The sequence below is a fragment of the Meleagris gallopavo genome, unplaced genomic scaffold, assembly GCF_000146605.3.
Source record: "Meleagris gallopavo isolate NT-WF06-2002-E0010 breed Aviagen turkey brand Nicholas breeding stock unplaced genomic scaffold, Turkey_5.1 ChrUn_random_7180001957721, whole genome shotgun sequence".
Lineage (NCBI taxonomy): Eukaryota > Metazoa > Chordata > Aves > Galliformes > Phasianidae > Meleagris > Meleagris gallopavo.
Window position 1 is genome coordinate 25,041 of NW_011217737.1, and position 13,645 is coordinate 38,685.

The 13,645-nt window shown below is 59.3% G+C and overlaps 1 protein-coding gene across 1 annotated transcript; it reads left to right on the top strand.

Moving 5' to 3' along the window:
• The first annotated feature begins 1,030 nt into the window (after window positions 1-1,030).
• NEUROD4 (neuronal differentiation 4) lies at window positions 1,031-6,060 on the top strand. The gene is made up of 2 exons (XM_010728423.2): window positions 1,031-1,114; window positions 3,360-6,060. The coding sequence occupies exon 2, from the start codon at window positions 3,369-3,371 to the stop codon at window positions 4,359-4,361; it is 993 nt and encodes a 330-aa protein (XP_010726725.1). The 5' UTR covers window positions 1,031-1,114; window positions 3,360-3,368; the 3' UTR covers window positions 4,362-6,060.
• The last annotated feature ends 7,585 nt before the right edge of the window (window positions 6,061-13,645 follow it).

Here is a 13,645-nt window from a genome sequence, read left to right on the forward strand (position 1 = left end):
GTGCCGTCCCGAGCACCTGGGGCAGAGCCAGCAGCACCCAAGGCTGTGCTCTGCTGGATGGGAATCTCTCTGTGGAGAGAGGACTGTCCTGGTGCTGGGAAACTGGGGAGGATGTCCAGTGGTGCCCTTCCAGGAGTACCCATAGCGGGGTGCCCATCTGAGGGTGCCCATCCGGGGGTTCACATAGAGGGGTACTCATCTGGGGGTACCCATCCAGTGGTGCCCATCCAGGAGTACCCATAGTGGGGTGCCCATCTGAGGGTGCCCATCCAGGGGTGCTCATCCAGTGGTGCTCATCCAGGGGTACCCATAGAGGGGTGCCCATCTGGGGGTCCCATCTGGGGGTACCCATAATGGGGTACCCATCCGGGGGGTGCTGATAGAGGGGTACCCATCTGGGGGTCCTCATCCAATGGTGCCCATCCAAAGGTGCTCATCTGGGGTTGCTCATCCCAGGGTGCTTTTCTGGGGGTGCCCGTCCCACAGTGCCCATCTGGTGTCGTTCATCTGAGGCTGTTCATCTCAGGGTACCCATCGAAGGGTGTCTTTCCAGAGGTGCTGATCTGGGGGTGTTCATATGGGGATATTTACCCCATAGTGCCTATCTGGAGATGCCCATTCAGGGTCACTCATCCAAAGGAGCTCATCCAGGAGGTGCCCATCCAGCAGGTGCTCACCTGAGGATGCTCACCTTGGGTTACCCACCTGGAGGTGTCCATCCACGGGTTCCAATCGAGGGGTGCCCATCCGAGGGTACCCATCTGAGGCTGCTCACCTGGAGGTGCCCACCCAGTGATGTCCATCCTGAGGAACCCATTCTCATCCCCATCCGAGGCGCACCCACCCGGGGTCGCTCGGGGTGCCCACCCCGGAGCACCCACCCCACCCGTGCTTTGCCGTCGGGGCTCCGTCGGGCAGCGGGAGGAGCCGGGATCGGTCACCTCCCCCCGGAGGAGGAGTCACGGGGGAGCGGCGGCACTGCAGGAGCCGCGGGCAACGAGGAGCTCTCAAAACCGCCCCGAGAGCGGAGCCGAGCGCTGCCGGTGCCGTCCGCACCTCCGAGGCTGCAGCCAGCATGAGCGAGTGACAGCGGGGAAATCGCTCCGGTGCCCAGGTAAGGGCGGACCGGGACCCCCGGGAACACCACGACCCCTCCGATGGGGGCTCCGCGCCCGGCTCCGTGCGTCCCCGACGGCGGGACAGCGGGGCGGTTACCGCCATCTGCCCCAAGGCAGCACCCGGGAGTGCGCGGCCCCAGCTGGTCCCCCCCTCCCCGGTCTCTCTGCCTCCCAGCTGAGGCCCCAGAGCCGGACTGGGACCCCCCCATCACGTCGGGGCTGAGCAGATGCTTGTGCTGCAGGTGATGGAGGTGAGGGGATGTGCCCCAGCCGACGGCTTTTGTTCCTCAGCTCTCGGATAGGGGCCCACAAACTCTCCCCCATCCCCACCTGCAGTGCTGCATCCCGAGGCCAGGCTGAATTTAATGGATGAAAGCACCCTCATCTTCCCTTCACCTTTTCAGGGGTGCAGGGATGCCCTTGAGCAGATTTCCCTCCTCCAAAATCCACTGCATCCCCTCTTCTCTGTCCCTGCTTGGCTGAGGAGGGGACTGGGACCGAGAGTGAGACCAAGAGTGGGATTGGGGCTGCAGGAGCTCCTGGGTCCTGGACTCGGTGACAACGGTGCTCCCACGGCCATCCCATGGCCACGCTGGGGCTGAAGGAGCAGCATCTCTCAATGGGAGCTGCTGAGTTTTCTGCAGGCTGTGTTTGTGTACAGCTGGACCACATCCTGATGAGTTCCTGGGCAGGATGCAGCACAGGGCTGTTGAGTAAATTCTAATTTTCGTGCTCCTCCCGTGGGTGTTTTGTTCCTCCTGCCCTGATCTGTGATGAGTTTCCGTTTTGTGCCTGGTTTTCACACCAGCATTCTCCCAGGACCCTTTTCCCCAGGATTTCTTCTGCTTTGGGTGGTCCCGTTTGGGGTCAGGGTCTTCACTCTAGGGGCTGTGCACTTCTTTGTCCTGAACTCTTGGGAGCAAGGGCTGAAATCCAATTCCTGGTCCTGCAGGAATGGAGTAGGAGTGGAACCCTCTTATTTTGGGGTGAGAGCTCAGTGCCTGGGAACACAATGAGAGAGCGAGGAGCACACAGGAGAGCTGAGCCGTTGCAAATTGGAGATTGAGGTTTAGTTTGAACAGGCTTGCTCCTGCAGTGGGTTTTGTTTGGTGTTTGGTTCAGATAATATGGGATGGAGACATCCAAAACCAAAGGTATCCAAACAAAACAGGCTGGAAGGGTTCCCTTTCCACAATGGGCTCCCAGTTCTCCTTCTCCTCTTTGACAAACTGGGAAGCAACCACAATGACTTCATCAGGCACTTCCCTCCTCGTCTACTTTTTTTTTTTTATTTTTAATATTCTGCAGGAATAAAAGAGAGCAAAGTCTCTAAAACTGCAAATTGGAAACCATTTCCCTTCTCCAAAGGGGCACAGAGAGCAGCGCTGGGGCTCACAGCCCCAACGCTTTGCTGGTGGTCCCACCAGGATGCAGGCAGGACCAGCTCCATCCCAGCCAGATGTTCCATCGGCACCTCCCCTCACCAGATTTCAAAGCATCTGATGGTCTCCTATCCTACTGCTCCACCTGAGAGTTAATTGGGGCCACGTGGTCCTCCTGGGATACGGTGGCCGTGCGCAGTAATTAACACCCTAATCCAGCCTGCCGGCCCCACCTCTCGTATTAAAAGTGGGATTTTCCACGTGGGGTGGGTGGGGTGGTGGACCCAGGGCTTGGGCAGCGCACTTTCAGCAAAGCTGCTTAGATGTTAAGCTTTATTAAATGAGTCGGGCACGGTGACAGGATCTGCGGGGCTGATGGACGTGAAACCACGGCTGGGCTCTTAGGGCAGAGGTAAAGGATGTGCCGATAAAACGTGCTCAGGTTGGAGGAGATGGGGAGGTCAGGCTCCAAGCCAAACTCATGGGTGAGAGTAACCCCAAATAACCCCAAATAACCTCACGTAAGTTGAGTTCCTAAGAAAAGCCCCTAGGAAAATTCTTCCTTGGCTCCCGGTGCAGTGTGTTGGATGGGAGACGGAGAGCTGATTACTGCCCCTTAATGTTGTCCAAAACTCAACCTTTTAGGGAAAATCGTGCTTGGGGTGCTGCGTGCCCCATACTGCAGCAGCGACTCCACCGTAAAACCCACTGGAGGTAATTGTAGAGACAGACAGACAGATGCTGTAGGTACCACTGGTGGGCAGAAAGCAGTCGGTACCTCTGGGGGGCTGATTTTAGTTCCTCATGGACTCTGTGTTCCTGCTGGATTTGGTTAACGTCTCCTGTGCCCTCGTTGCAGAGCTGAGAGATGACGAAGGCATACACCAAGCCCAAGGAAATGGCAGAGCTGGTGGGCAGCCAGGGCTGGATGGACGATGCGCTGAGCTCTAAGGATGAGCTGAAGGCAGAGAACGGCAGGCAAGGACCTTTCGGGTTGGTGCCGGGCTTGAACGAAGAGCACGACAGCATTGAGGAGGAAGAGGAGGAAGAGGATGATGGGGAGAAGCCGAAGAGAAGAGGACCAAAGAAGAAGAAGATGACCAAGGCCAGGTTGGAGAGGTTCAGGGCTCGGCGGGTGAAAGCCAACGCTCGGGAGCGCACACGGATGCACGGACTGAACGATGCCCTGGACAACCTGCGGAGGGTGATGCCCTGCTACTCCAAAACCCAGAAGCTGTCCAAGATCGAGACGTTGAGGTTGGCCAGGAATTACATCTGGGCTCTGTCTGAGGTGCTCGAAACGGGGCAGACTCCGGAAGGGAAGAACTTCGTGGAAATGCTCTGCAAAGGTTTATCCCAGCCCACCAGCAACCTGGTGGCCGGCTGCCTGCAGCTGGGGCCGCAGACCTTATTCCTGGAGAAGCACGAGGAGAAGACCCCCGGGTGCGAGTCGGCCATTTCCAGCCACTCCTTCACCTACCAGTCCCCGGGGCTGCCCAGCCCGCCCTACGGCTCGATGGAAACCCACCTGCTGCACCTAAAGCCCCCCGCCTTCAAGAGTTTGGTGGATGCTTCTTTTGGGAACCCCCCCGACTGCACCACTCCCCCGTACGAGGGTCCCCTCACGCCGCCCCTGAGCATCAGTGGGAACTTCTCCTTGAAGCAGGACGGCTCTCCAGACCTGGATAAGCCTTACGCCTTCATGGCTCACTACCCTTCGGTCAGCCTGGCGGGGGCACACGGACATCCCACCCACTTCCAAAACGCAGTGCCCCGCTATGAGATCCCCATAGACATGAGCTATGAGTCCTACCCTCACCACGTGGCCGGGCCTCAGCTCAATGCCATCTTCAACGAGTAGTAAAGCGGGGTCGGAGCCAAACTCTTGGCACAGAGATCGGCCACGTTGAGGAGCTCTTTTGTGAGGAAATCACTGCTGTGGGGCAGTGTGGTGGACTCCTGAGCATCCCCATGGGACGTCCCCATGGCCCTCCTGTCCCCTCCCACTCGTGTCACCGTGCTGCTGTTCAGAGCCACCCCCAGGAGCCATGCGAACCCTTCCTGAGAGCACTGCGGAGTCCCACACCTGCACTGAACATCACACCTTTCCGTGGGGGGATGTGGGTTTAGAAGCAGAACCAGCTCTGAGGAGTGATTGTATCTGTGGGTCTTCTCCCCCAGAAGCTGAACCCATTTGGGATGGAAGAGCCTGGAGGTCGTATCCCCATTCCCCATCCCCCAGTGATGCTCGTGGAGGAGCCTTTGCCCCACAGCGCTTTCCAACTTTGCTCCACGGGATCCTACTCCACATCTCTGGTTTACCACATGGCCCCAGCTCCATCCTTGGGTAGTGGGATGCTGTGTGTGATGTGTCCTGCACCAGGTGGGCTCCAGCCCGTGTCCCTTCCCCACCCCCCACTGGTGCTGCGGTTCCCCCATGGGCTCTCAGGATTGCCTGCAGAATCCAATGGGATTTTTCCTCCACGATGCTCCCCACTCAACAGAGAACCCCACCATCCAGGCTCACACCGTCCTCAGCTCCATCCCAACCTCAGGGAGCAACGGAGGTAGACACAGACTCTTGGGGCAGAGAGATCAGCCGCAGTGTGGGGCTCTTTCTATAAGAGATGCAACCAGAGTGATGGCATCGTGGGGTCAGGTGGGAAACTGCTGAGCATCATTTTAGGACTCCATCCTCCTCCTGAGCATCATTTTAGGACTCCATCCTCCTCCTGAGCATCATTTTAGGACTCCATCCTCCCCTTGAGGATCATTTTAGGACTCCATCCTCCCCTTGAGGATCATTTTAGGACTTCATCCTCCTCCTGAGCTCCACTCCTCACTTGTGGTCCCTCGGTTGGGATCGCGGGCGCACAGATGTGATGCCTTCATGGGTGCCCATCCCTGGGCTGAGCCCCGACCCTGGCTGTACCTGAAGACATCCAGCCCAAAGAAGTGCATCTTCTTCTTCCCCTCTTTTATTTATTATTTACTCGGGGTGCAGATGATTTATTTCCTTGCCCCCCCCTCCTCCCTTCCTCCTTTCCCATCTCCATCCCGGTGCGTTGCTGGGGGGTTCACATCGTGCTTTCTGCCACTCTGGGATTATTTATTAGCCATTATTTATTTAATTTATTTTCCCCCTGCCCCGACGATCCGTTTTCCACTGAGTAATCCCAGCCCCCAACCCCAGGGTTACTCATCATCACGGTGAGCTCTGTATTTAATGCTGATACTTCTTGTCCTTTGGACGGTGCCCAGCAGCTCCCAGCTCATCCCTGATTATTTCCGTGAGCAATAACTTTGAAGGCTATGCAATACTTTGTGTTCTTCGTGAAAATCCAGGCCGCTATTTTTGAAATCCCATTGGCCTGGTGAGCCCGGCTGGCCAAACCTCGCCGTCATACAGAGGTGTTCTGTATCGAGGTAGGAATTTGGAGGTCCCTGTCCACCAACCCCCCATCCCTCCAGATCCCTTTTGTACGGAGAGAAAATGTTTATCCTTTTGTAAAGAAAGCAGAATTGGGTTTTTAGCTCAAATAATAAAGTTGTGGTCTTGTTTGAAGCAGCATCGCCCTGGGGCTGTCGCTTTCCCTGTCAGCGTGGTGATGGGGGGACCGGTATGGGAGGTGTGATCCCGAACGGTGGAAGTGTTGGGTTTGGGGGGGGGGGTCCTTTTGAGTGGGGGGTGGGCTGGGGTGAGGATGGGCTCAAGAGGGTCCCCAGGGGGGATAACAATGGGGTGAGGGGCTCTGGGTGCTGCTGGGGTGAGGATGGGCCCAGAAGGGTCCCCAGGGGGGATAACAATGGGGTGAGGGGCTCTGGGTGCTGCTGGGGTGAGGATGGGCCCAGGAGGGTCCCCATGGGGGGTGGTGATGGAGGGGTGAGGGCGGTGGCATCTGACCCCCAGCTCTGCCCCAGGGCTTTGCCCCTTGTCACCTGCACTGGGGTGCTCATAGGGTGCTCAGCACAGCCACGCTCACACTCGTGTGCACATCCACACGCATGTAGGGTCGCGCACAGACCTGCCCACGCACACCCCACGTGCAGGCAGCACTTTGCATGGGTCCTCTTGCACTCTCCCATACAGATCTGCACACACTCACTCGTGAGCACACACAGGTGTGCATGCACAAGTCTCCCAGCCCCCCCCTCCTCTCCCCATCCGCCCTCGGGGTGTGCATTGCACTGATGCTCAGCGCATTTCTCCCACAGCCCCGTGCCCCACAGCTGTCCCCAAAACCTGGAGCAGTTCCTGGCTGCCATGGGGACATCTCCTCCCTCCATTCCCCAGTGTGGGGCTGTGCCACGTGTCCCCATGCAGCTCTGGGCCTCCCTGTCCCCCCCAGCCCCACGCCGGCTGCTGCGCTGAGCCCAATGGGAGCCACTGAGTGTCACATCCCTGGAAGCTGTGCACGGTGAGGGGCTCTCCGGGGGCGCCCGCAGCTGCAGCTTCTCTGCAAAGGGATGGGGGACGTGTGATGGGGGATCCCCTACGCCCCCAGCTCAGAGGGGGACATGGGCGGGCGTGGGGGTGCACAGCTGGGATGGAGCAGCGCACACATGGGGTGCTTGCAGAGGTGAGGATGACCTTCCCGGTGCGGGTGCAGAAATTATGCACACGTTTTGTAACACAGTGACACACGGATCTGCATGTAGGCAGGGGTGTGGGCACGTGTGTGTGTGTACGTGTGCGCGCACACTCGCAGCCTCCTGCACTGCTGTGTGTTGCACACATACAGATGCACGTGTGCGCAGACCCACAAACCTGTGGTCCTGGGTCGTGGCAGACATGTACACGCATGTACACACCTATGCATGTGCATGCACACACGTGTTCATGCATGCACACACCTATGCGCATGCATGCGCGCACACAGCCAAACAGACACGATCCTATGTGACAACCACCCCTGGGTATGCAGCAGGGAGATCCTTTGGGTGCTCCTTTGGGTGCTCCCGGAGGGTCCCACCCCCAAATCGCCCCTCTTCCCCCTATGGGGTGGCTGTATAATTTCTAAGCCTCTGTAAAACCCGGCTTTAAAAGCTGTAATTCTGATATTGTTTGTAATCTGATAACGCCGTGAGCCACTGAGCTCCTAATGTGGCCAGCTTGGGAAACCACGAGGATTTTCCCACTAAGCCGAAATATCAGACTGCTGGTTCTCGAGTTAATCGTCTTTCCCCCCCCCCGGGGAGGGGACAGCAGATTTTGGCAGCTCGCTTTCTTGCTGGTCAGCGTGGTCCCATGGGTGAGGAGCTGTGCGTGGTCCCCAAGGGGACACCGTGGTGGCACTGAGGACAGCAGCTGGGGATGTGGGGTGTGCTGGGACGTCTGCTCAGCATCAATTAGGTTAAATGGGGTTAAAATGGGGTGGTGCAAAGCTGGGACCATGGGTACACGCGTGGCACAACACCCAACCCATCCTTGGCACAGTCTCAGGGAGCAGCTCTTCCTTCCATGGTGCTGGAGATGGACGTGGGTTTGGGTAGAGCCCCTCGATCCCCTCTGCCCAGGATCTGAGTTGCAGACGTGTCCCCAAATGGTGGAGGATGCCCGCAGATGCAAAGGAGGTAAAGGCAGAGGGGTTTGGGATCAGATCACCCCCTGAGCAACCTCATTCCCATTGGTCTGAGGGCATGGAAACTACCCATATCTCCTCAGGGCAGCACTCTCCAACCCCACACTCACTCGTTGTTACCTCTCCCCATGCCCTACTGGGGGCCAGGAGACCGGGGCAGAGCCAGCCCCCTCCCCATATCCCCACAGCCCCACTGAGCTGGGCCAGGCCCCCCATCCCACAGCACAGAGTGGAGAATTCACCTAAATCCCAGCGCTGGCTCCAGGAAGCCCCTAAGCTCCATGCTGCGCTCCAGATCAGCCGTGCTTCAATCTGTTTGCAAAGCTGTACAGAGTGTTTACGCAGCGGGGCCGGGGCCAGGGGATTAGGGCCGGCGTTCCCCCGGCATCTGCTCCATCCATCCTGCATCTGGAGTGTCCCACATCTCCAGAGCATCCCACATCTCTGGAGTATCCCACATCTCCGGACATCTCCAGAGCATCTCACAGCAACAAAGCGTTCCGTGTCTCCAAAATATTCATCATCTCTGGAGCATCCCATGTCTCCAGAACATCCCTCATCTCCAGAACACCCCACATCCTAGGGCCAATCCCAGGAGCAATCCTACATCCTGTGTCTGGAACATCCCACATCTCTGGAGCATTCCATACCTCCAGAACATTCAGCATCTCTGGAGCATCCCGCATCTCTGGAGGATTCCATACCTCTGGAGCATTCCACATCTACCTCCAGAACACCCCACATCCCAGGGCCAACCCACTTCCCAAGGAAATCCCACATCCTACATCTGGAGCATCCCACATTTCCGAACATCTCCGGAGCACCCCGCATCTCCAGAACATTCAGCATCTATGGAGCATCCCACGTCTCCAAATCATCCCCTATCTCTGTAGCATCACATATCTCCAGAACATCCCCCATCTCCAGAACACCCCACACCCCAGGGCCATCCCAGCACAGCCACCGTTCCCAGCCCCACTGAGAGTGGGGAACAGCCTGCCACGGGATCCAGGGAGCTCTGAAGATGCCACGGGTCCACCTGGCACCTCAGGGAACATCCCTGCCAGCGGTCAGCGTGGCCTTTCCCTGGCCCTGGTGAGGCTGTCTGACCTCGAGGTGCTCTGGATGGGTGTGCAGGATGAGGAGGGACCAAACCCCACCTCGCACCCTGATATGGGGCACTCAGATCTCATGCTTGGGCCACAAAAGACATTTTTTGGGTGCCACCAGGGCTCAGCTCTGTGCTCCCCATAGAGCAACACGGACAGGGCAGCCCCAGCCCTGGCTGCGAGGCAGTACTGGCTCCCAGCACACGTTCCTTTTTTTCCCCTTTTTCTTTCTTTTTGTTTGCAAAAATACTATTATAATACAAGTTCAGGGACCTCCCTGCTTAATCCCCACCAGATAAACTAACAGCAGAGAGATTTGGAGTTATTGACGAAGTCTTGCTGCTCGGGCTAGATTAGAGCTCCGCTTAATCTTGTAGCAGGAGGGCTTGGGGACGGTTTAATCAGAATTTGTACAGGAATAATCCTGTCTTTAAACTCGTCCCCATCCCAATCCCCCCCCCTCCCCCCCAGGTCGCAATCAGGGGGCGGCTCTCTGATGAAGAGCCCCCCGAGGGGGGGGGAAAGGAAAAAGAGGGGGGGGGGTTTCTAGGCTTGTGGAATCCCACAGGGATGCACGGAGCTGAGGGGAGGTTGGAACTGAAGGCTTTGCACGCACTCCTGGGTGCATCCCCCACCCAGATGGGGAAACTGAGGCACTGAGCTTCAATGTAGGGGGCAAAGCACAGAGCTTGGGGGCTCACTGGGGCACTGGGGCCACGGAGAACCCACCAAGGGACCCCCAGCTCCAAGAGGAAATAGAAAGCACCCACAAACCAGCATGCATCCATAGGGCCATGCGTTCTGCTCCCCAAACCCAACCTGGTGCTGCTTCCTTCGCCCCTCCGTGCCTCAGTTTCCCCCCCCCTCTCCCCCCCCAGGGAAATGGGGAGCACCGCAGCCTCAGCGGCCGCTTTTGTGCACCGCTGTCCCTTTCAGGGAGCACAAAGACGGGACCCGGCGGCACAGATGGACCCTTTCAGAGGGGAGAGCTCTCCTTTCTCCGTCTGCCACCGGCCTCTGCCTTCCGTCGCAATCCCCCTTAATTGAATCCGCACTTTCATAGCTCATTACCCCCCTGATGGATTGGATTAGCCAGGGCTGCGGCCCGCCGGCCTCAGCGGGGAACAGTTGGCTGCTCCGCGTCCCCACGGGGTGTCCCTCACCGGGGGGGGGTGGGGGGACATGGGGAGAGGGGACACAGTCAGCCTTGGCCGTTGGTCACAGCTCATGGCAACTGCTGTGGCCCTGTGTGGCTCTGCAACGGCTGCAGACAGCTGTGGGTCAGCAGCAACATCCCATCAACGTGTCTGNGATGCTATGGGGAGTGAATGGGAGGTGGAGGGGGGATGCAGGGATGATGCAGGAGGGGTGCAGGAGGGATGTAGGAGGGGCACATGGGGGATGCAGAGGGGATGCAGGGGGAATGCAGGAAAGATGTAGGGGGGATGCAGGGGGAGGCAAGAAGGACACGTGGGGGATGAAGAAGGGATGCAGGGGGATGCAGGGGGGGTGGCTCTGAGCATCTCCGTAGTTGGACCATCACTGCCCTCGCACTGGAACGGAGTCTGCAGCTGTGAGAAGTGATGGAGAAGAGGGAGCTCTGACCGAACGCCTCCAGGATCCCGGCACGCGTCGCTCCCCGCTCACGTGCCCATATGTGCTAACGGCCGCGCTGTGGGGCTGCGCTCGTTAACCCGGCGCTGAGCACAGCCCCCAGCCCAGCTGCCAGCAATGCCCCCTCAGGAGGGGCTCTGGGTTCGCAGCCCAGAGGGAAACATGAGCTGTGAAAGGAGGATTCGTGGTGACCGGAGCCTGGCAGCAGGATTCAGCCCCACACCCACATCCCCAAACGAACGCGGGGAGAACGGAGCACAGCCACCGGGTCTGTTCTAGGATGCTCGAGGAGCACCTGAGCTTATCTGGGGTCATTTCCTCCACTCAGGGCAGGGGTAGCAGCTTTCTGAACCCCCTCCTGCTCTCCCCGTCCTCGGGACAGCATCTCCCTCCTTGGCGCAGAGCCGAGCGTTGCAGCGCAGGGCGGAGCGCAGGGTTGGCGCTGGAAGGGCGGGGGGCTGCTGGGGGGCATTTCTGCCACAGCACCGAGCATAGGGAGCAGGACGGCAGGTGGCTGCATGACGTGGGGCTCTTTGCACGGGACACGAAGCGAGGAAGGGGGCCTCCGAGGTGCCGCGTGCCCAGATGGAGCCGCAGCTCCGACATCTGATCGCCGCCGAGAGAACAGCGCCCGCGGCGTAAATGGTTTATCCTGTCCCCCTCTGCATCCTCATCCTCTTAGCGCAGCGCCGTGCAGGGCAGCCCCGTGGGCTGTGTGACCAGATGTGGTCGGAGTCCCATCGGGGCATTTAGGGCCGTATCGCTTACGGAAGGGGATTAGAGCCTCCACTCAGCGTCCCACTCCCCGCGGCCTCTGGGATTAGGATGTCACACACACACACAGGGCTCGTGGGGAGATGGGACCCTCCTCATCCTCACTCTGCAAAGCTCCCGTGGGGACGGTGTGGCACCCAGGGTCTGGTTGTGAGGTGTAGGGGTGACCCATGGGGTGCGGGTCAGACCCATGGGGTGTGGGGCAGACCCATGCCACTGTCATCCCTGAGGATGAGAACCTTTCTGGGGGTCTCTTGCCCACCTTTGGAGCCACTCAGCTTACCCAGGGGAATAATTTGGGGATGCAGACGTGGTGCCCTGCATAGAGGTGCTCACCGCATCCCGCAGCCCCTCTGCACGATGCCCATCACCTTTGCACATCCCCCAAAGCCACGTTTCAGGGCTGCTCTCTCACCTCGCCTCGCATAACCCTGACTGTAGGAGGGGGCACATCTGCCAGGCGAGTTTCTGTGGGGCACCGCGGGGACAGCCCCGTTCCTCCTGGGTGCAGCCCCCCGCCTCCCCCACACTCCCTCTCAGCCCCACATCCCCGACTGCGCTCAGGTGGGGGATGTGGCCGCGTGTCCCCCCCGAGATTGAGCATCATCCCCATCAGACGCAGCTCTGGGGGGGGGCCCCGAGTCCCCAAGCTGGCAACAGATGGCTGGAGGCAGCTTGCTGACACCTGCCCCTCCTCTCCGCCCCGCTTCTGCCCTTCCCTTTCTTCTCCGCTTGTTTTGTTTCATTTCCCGACACTTTCTGGGGGTTCCTCTCCTCTCTGCAGAGTCTGTCCCCAGGACAGGGAGACGGGGAGGGATGGAGTGACCCTGGGGAAGGTCTTAGGGTCCCTTCCAGCAGTGCACAGGGTGCCGGACCCCAAAGGATCTTCAAGGTCCTTGGCCACGTCCCTGTGGATGCTGTGGGTCGAGGCTGGAGCAGGGACTGTGCCCACACTGACCCTCTGGCTGTGCTCTGCTGCTGGGTGTTACCTGCAGCCTTCAGGTCCTGGCTGCCAGCTTCCAGCCCAAGCTGATTCCCAGGAACATGCCCTCCTCCTTCCTTCTTGCACCTCCAGAGCCTGCAGCAATGAGGGAACGTCCTTCTGGATGCAGCCAAAGTAAATAAAAGCTCCCCAGCATCCCCCAAGCATCTCTCAGCACTTCATCCCATCCCCATCGCAGCAGAATGGGAGCGAGGTGGGTGAGCTGTTCCTGCTGGGGTTTTGCCTCCATTCACCCCAGAAATGGCTGCAGAGGAATCAGCCCTGGGTGCCCTGCAGCTGCAAAGGGCAGAGCTGCACCCTCCGTGGTGCTGGGATCCTTCTGGATGGACAGGAAAGGGCAGTTGGGCATCATGGGGAGGATATCTGAGGTGGGCACGTGGAGGATGGGGTTGGGGAGGAGGAGCTGGGTGCTGTGCCAGGGCAGCCCTGCGACAAGCAGCCGCCACCAGCTGCCTTGATAGCTCCGCCAGAAAGCTTTAGGGCGGCTCCAGCAAGCAGATACGCGGGGCATCATCATCCCCATGTGCTCTGCCCTGTGCAATCTGCCCCCTGCAAACCCACCCCAGCAGGAGAGCATCCCCCCCGCAGCTCCTGGGCTGCTGCATGCGCCTGGCTGCATGGCACAGAGCTGGGGAAAGAGAGAGATGCACCCCCTCCAACCCTGCACCCACCCGTCCCGCCCCCCACCCCCCGACACGCTCCCCAGTGCATCCCTATAAATCACGCTCTGGCATGCCCCCCTCCCCCTTCGGCGGGGTTTGGGGGTCACCTGTGACCCCTGGCAGATGGCGCGGGGACGCCCAGCCCTCCGCCAGGAACTGTTGCAGCCGCCATCTGTCGGGAAGCTCCAATCTCAGCAGCGCTGCCCGCCAGAGCAGCATCCCCACCCTGGGACCCCGTGCAAAAGGGGGGAAGGGAGGAGGATGTAAATAGGGGGGGGGGGGATGTAAATAGGGTGGGACGCACACATATACACACATAAAGTTGCCCTGCTGCTGGTGGCACCCGAAATCCTCAGGAGAGGAGGAGAGGGTGTACGTGTGGGGCTGAGCACGGGGAGGAG